At 43.9% G+C, this 6,000-nt stretch overlaps 1 protein-coding gene across 1 annotated transcript in view; it reads right to left on the reverse strand.

Moving 5' to 3' along the window:
- Nucleotides 1-2,836: 2,836 nt before the first annotated feature.
- LOC144142794 (uncharacterized) overlaps nucleotides 2,837-6,000 on the reverse strand; it is a 106,810-nt gene continuing 103,646 nt past the window's right edge. Inside the window, exons 20-21 of the mRNA XM_077674525.1 lie at nucleotides 4,041-4,113; nucleotides 2,837-3,113 (exon numbers count right to left, since the gene is read on the reverse strand). Coding sequence (XP_077530651.1) covers nucleotides 4,069-4,113 — 45 coding nt within the window. The 3' untranslated portion in view covers nucleotides 2,837-3,113; nucleotides 4,041-4,068. The remainder of the gene's footprint in view (nucleotides 3,114-4,040; nucleotides 4,114-6,000) is intronic.

A 6,000-nucleotide genomic window follows, 5' to 3' on the forward strand; every position in this document is an offset into this window, starting at 1 on the left:
TCAGCTGACGCTGTGATGGAAGCACTGGATCATTGCTCTACGTTGCCCTCTGTCGCTTCACCAAATTCCGGCCCTCACAGCTGTTTTCCCAGCTCATATTTGGCATTCGGACTGACCTGCGTGTAACCCTTCACATATAGTCATATGCATTTGGCGGAGGTACATAGTCAGATGGTTGCGGAAATCCGTCTTTCGGGGCGAGTAGTTATGACTTAAACTCGACCGCGATAGGAGGTGTTAATTTTTGATGTTATAGTGCCTAACTGCATAAACACGCAGCTATATTACAGGTTTAAGTAGACTGCCGTCGCGCACAGAAACGCAAGGAGGGGAGCGGTGCTGGGGTTCCCATGTCTACCAATAGTGGTCGGTGGTCTTCCAGGGTTTGAGGCCGTTGTCTGGAATTTGTCGAGTTCTTGCGTATTCCAATAAAAGGCATGTGCATAACAGGTGCTCTTGGCCAGCAACTTGGGCAGAATCTGTGCAGAAGGCATTCCTAAAGCACTAGTTATCCACAGAGACCATGACACGACATTATAAGGCGGTCTTTCCTTCGAGCTTTCTTTGCGAATACAGAGGTCATCTTCCGTTTCGCACTCTTCAGTGACTCTTCAATTCTTTACGATACACTCTAGCCACTAAAGATTGCACCTTCAGTTGTTCCTGAAAAAAGACTTAAAGGCCAACAGCACTCAAATTTTCGATGACGTCAAAATAATGTTACCCAATAGTCCACATAAAAAGGGTACAAAATGCAAAATACTGCATTTCAGAACCGAAACTGAATATAAAAGGTGGCTATTACCGGCGGCCGGACGTGACGTACGAGATGGAACGGAAGCGGCCACACTGAAACCGGCTGCCGCTCAGAGCAGCCTTAAAATGCGCGTGGGAGAGCCGCGTTTCGCACTGTTATTTCCTCAAAATTCTCACTAACCTTCGCCCAGGATAATGTAATTACTTGGAGATAATTCCCACGACGCGTTGCTATCAGTCGAAATGAAGGAGGCCATACGACAGTTATTTTTCCGTCAGAATAACTGCCATTGTAGCAATCATTGGCATTGCGAGTAAAAAAGCGGGACCTCATTTAAGCTAGCCGCTCGTACGATATCCAAAAGCAGCTTTGGTTCCCCGGGGCCTCGGCTGTCACATCGCTCTCTTTGAAGAGAATAAACCGCACGCGGGCGAAGATCAATCAGTATTTTTACTATACATTACGTGCAAATAGCTGCGTGAATATCAGCCCAGTATTTTTCGCCTTGCTGCACATCGAAAATCGAATTATAAAGTAGACCTGAAAATATAAGCCACCTTCCGCAGATAAATGATGCATTAAAACACGAAGAAAGTTACCTATCTACCGCTCTTTTCTACTTTCACCAGAAACATGTGCTGTTGAAAACATTTTACTTTCAAGTGAACTCAATCTAGCGCTCTACAAAATTGAATACTTTATTTAGGAATTGAAAAAAAAAAACAAGTAATTGTTTATAAGAGGAGCACAGGCCGATATTTGTGCGGATGTATTTGCTACCACGAGCAAGTCTGATTTTGCTTCACTTAGCGAATGAGGTGAAAGTCGCACAAATGTTTATACCCGCGTGTACAACAACTCTAGTTAGGTCGCAAAACTTTGGGTAGGTCTAAGGGATGGTGGTGGCGTTGACCCAGCTCAAATATTGCAAATACTGGACGCGGAAGTGCAAGCGGTCCAGAATTTATAAAAAATGCTTTTCCTGTGATAGATGCAACAGGAAAGACAAATGTAAGGCAAGTGCGCGTGTCGCGCTTTTTTTAGTAGAAGTATTATGTTCAAGTAAAATGACTTTTGCTACCTCCAGAACATTCGTAAGCGCGCATAGAGTTTGTAGGCTTCTAATCTCTTTTACTGCACTAAAAAAAGGCGGATATTGCTACCTATACGGTTAGTTCGAAACATGTGATGGCAATGGCGGTACAGCGCGGTGGTGTAGAAGAGAAACTCCGGGCGAACGCGTCCCTGCGCCTGGCAGAGCGCCGTGCAAGCCGCCGGAGAAGCGCGAGCATCACGGGAGAGGTTCCCCAACCTCCGTCACAGGCCGCTCGGAACTTGTTTCGGCGACTCTCCGTGGGTCAAAACGTTGTCTGCACGGAGCTACTTTGAATGACGTTACATAGTTTGCTGTGTGCTTACGAAGCTGAGATTTTTTCCAAGGTGATTTTAAAAACTTAGCCTGCTTATTTAGATAAAATTTGGACAAAGAAAAATTTGAGTGCAGTTGGCCTTTAAGCTCGTCGTCCTACAAGGGAATTACAAGTGTATAGCTTTGAAGAGGCGGTGGTACGGGGGGAGGGCTGCATGGGCGCCACAAGATAGTCAGAAACCAAAACAACCAAGAAGCGACCAACAAAACCTTGCATTGTGGTTACAGACCTCAAACACCTCTTTGGAAGTACCCTGAATTTGCAGGTGCCTCAACCGAGTCCTCCTTTGCTATACACCTCTATTCACTAACGTGAGGACTAAGACTTGCGCGTGTCTATCCTCTATAGAGCTCGAGAGGCAGTGCGTGCTATATAGGTTTTCAGTTAGTCATTGAGTCTAAGCAATATTCGTCCCTTTGCTAAATTACAAATTGTGTAAAAAGACCTAGTGCTCATGCATACTTACATAAGTATCCTGCACATAAAACCGGGATATTTTGTCATAAGGTTGATGACTGTTGTTTCTTAAGCGCCTTCAGGGGAATAGTTTTGAAAGGGGAGATGTGGTAGGACAGAATATTCTTATTCTTTTGTTTACAAAACCAGATCACCAACCCGTATCTTGATTAGAAATTCTCAGGCCATTGATTCGGAGCACTTTTATTTCAATGTTTCAAGTACAACTAGGACAATAGGCATTGGTCATTTGCGTTATGATCGCTAAATAAAAGCTGTATTTTATTCTCGAGTGCTTGTAAAGAAGAGTGCAAGAAAACCCAAGCAAGAAAAGACCATAACCGAGCGTATTAGCAGGACACCACCCCTACATCGCATTACTCGCTTTTTTTCTTTTCCTTCTCTTCGTTCAGTCTTTGAATAAGCCGTGTCAGAGGAACCTCGAGTGCCTCAATCCTCTTTTCCAGATCCTGAAAGAGATAATAAAACTTAAATTCCCAGTATTTAAAGCATGTTCACTGTGCATAAAAGATGGTTTACATTCAGTACGGATGGCTCTAAAGAACTCAGAAGCTGCAATCATTAAATATATTGGGGTTGCAGGGTCGCTGGACAGTCCGTGGGCTGTAGCAAAAAGTCCGAGGCAATTGAAGGTCATACTGTATTGTGCACTATACCCTCCCGTTCCAGCCGCACACCGCTCGGTTCACTGATGCAGACATTGAACACAGCCCCCGATTGATGAGCGTGCCCATATCCAATGAACTCTTCTGTGCAGTACTGGTGTGCGCTGGTGTCAACTTGAAACAATTCGCCTAGATATCGTGAAAAAGAAATGGCGTGGTAACGGCTCACCATGCACCTTCTTGCCAAGCCACTGAAGTCATTGCGGCGTTTCAGAGACTGTAGTTTTTACAAGTTGCGGCTGACAACCAAAGTTACAGCCAAGAAACATGGTTTTACGATTTATTGGTGCCTGTAGGGCCATTCTATCAAAAACTCGAAAGCTCAAAGACGTTTGTAGATCTCTAATCCTAAAAAGTGGTGAATGCGCAAGGAGATTTTTATAGTTTTCTTTTAGCGTCCCATGCTGACGTTGTTTAATGTACAATAGCAAATATTTGGGTGTTTTTTTTGTGTGCAAAAATAATGACATTTCGCGTAATATTTGAGCTAACAAAGGCTATAGTTCTTCGAAATTACAAAAAAATAGCATTTAGTCTTCATGGTCTCATTATCATCCCGAGCGAAGGCTGAGATATCCGTTTTCTTCTTACACTGCTCGAAATATGTGCTCGGGGAATGTTCTATAAAAATGGCTCTAAAACCTCAGTACACTGCACGTTACAACGCGTTACAACGAGAAAAGCTGTCACAGTGCTATTGCAAAAGCTCACCTTTACTTTATTCTTGAGGTCTTCAATATCATTCGGTTCTCCCCGCTTCTCTGCCGTTTCCTTCTTGGGCTTTCTGTAAACGATATGAGGGTGGTTATAACAAAGCTGAACATAGTTGTAGATAAGATACCGTGTGTTGGTATTCCTTCATGGTTGTTTTTACGTTAAAGCATTCGAAAAGATTTCTATCCCATGACTGTGCCAGAAAGGGCTATCACATGAGCACTTTTATCATTCAACAAATTATTATTCCCCTTCCTTATAGAGAACGTTACGCTGATTATAGCGTACCGCAGTTCCGTGGAAGCGAGAAGAAACAACACCGTTTGTAATTACACAGCGGCAAACTCCGAACGTTTTAAAACCAGTTCAATGCTCAAGGCTCTAGAGAGCCCTTGAAAGTTCCACGACAAAATCCGTTTAGAGTACCTTTAATACCTTAAACAGGAAATTTACATTAGCTAAAGCGACTATCAGCGTTGTCCTCCACAATAATTGCTCTGAAAATGGAGAACACTGATTGTTTTTCAGTGACATGCTCCCTCGCTTCAATTAGCAGTTTGTATTCGGATAGTGTATTCGCGTCACCGATGGGCTTTCAATTACGGCGGGTAGCTGTGAGTTGGGAAGGAACATTAAATATGCGTATGTCTAGCATATGCACCATAAATGTCATCCTTCTTGTCAACCGGTACAGCAAAGCGCAACAGTGCTCCACAACAAACGGTCCGAAGCAGAGAAAGAGATGCCGGTCTATTCCGCGAAACTATCACAAATAAGTCTAGGCAGTAACGAATTCTGCTCTTTCTACGAAAAAAAAAAATCAGCGTCTGTTGTCAACGCACACGGCATTTAAGAGTTATTTGCTGTTTAAGAAACATGTCATCAACACAACTTAGAGCTGAGGGGAAGATACCAATGGCACTGACCGGCGTCGAGAATAGAAACACAAGACAAAGCGGGGCAAATAAGACTGCATCGGAAAGACAATGGATTTGCTAATGAGGTGACTTCGCTAGTGTTTCACCGTAAACGTAGTTCTAATGTATATTATAAAAAAAGCACATTTGTGTCGTTCTTGCTCGCCTAGAATGCCCATTCATTGCTTTCTGGCCAGTGGCATACTGCGGAGCAGAGGAACAGGGGCCGAGGACCACCAAAAAGACGTTTACTGAGAGGGCTTTAATCCAAATATGCGTAGGAGAAATGTTTGTGAAATCGTGCAGTGAAAATTGGCCACACATATGCATGCTACGCTGGAAGTGTTTCCAAAGACGTTGGTTGTAACAGTCTCCTTTTTTGCCGCTCCCACATCCTCACGCCCTTCCGTTCTTGTCTCGCTCTATCTACAGGGAACACTTTGGAGGTTCGCTCTACTTCATTCTGCGGTAATTTGTAGTGGCCCAGCAGCGCATTCCGCCAATATTTCAAGCTTCAATAATACCCAAGAAAATCTACGCCATCACGCGCGGGAACCTGTGCGCACTAAGCACGTTATGGAAAACGCCTTGAATGATTTCCTTAGTTCCTCTCATTTTAATACGAAGCACAGTAAAAAGCCACGGCTCGTGTTAAGCAATTGAATTACGTTGAACTTTGCGATTCGATTCCCTGCCATATGACCTTGCTCTCCTTTTCTTCAAGATTCTCTTACAGATTTTCCACGGCGACTTCTTGAAAATCATTTTTCCCGAACGGTCAATACACATAACGAGGAAAATCACCCACATGTTCCGAGAAATTACGACAAATCACAGGGGATGACGGTAGTGCGCACCCTCCCTCTTGCCCGTGCTTTTCTCATGTCACACCTGACAGACACCTTTCCACATGCCGCATTAGGATGAGCGCCCTGTCCAATACTCAACACCCTAATTCGAAAATCTTACAAACGTGCACTAAGGTTTCCCACAGGTGCATCTACCCACGGGTAGTCAAGGCCAATGTCGCGAACCAGATT

The sequence above is a fragment of the Haemaphysalis longicornis genome, unplaced genomic scaffold, assembly GCF_048455015.1.
Source record: "Haemaphysalis longicornis isolate Haplotype H1 unplaced genomic scaffold, Haemaphysalis longicornis Haplotype H1 scaffold_6, whole genome shotgun sequence".
Classification (NCBI taxonomy): Eukaryota; Metazoa; Arthropoda; class Arachnida; order Ixodida; family Ixodidae; genus Haemaphysalis; species Haemaphysalis longicornis.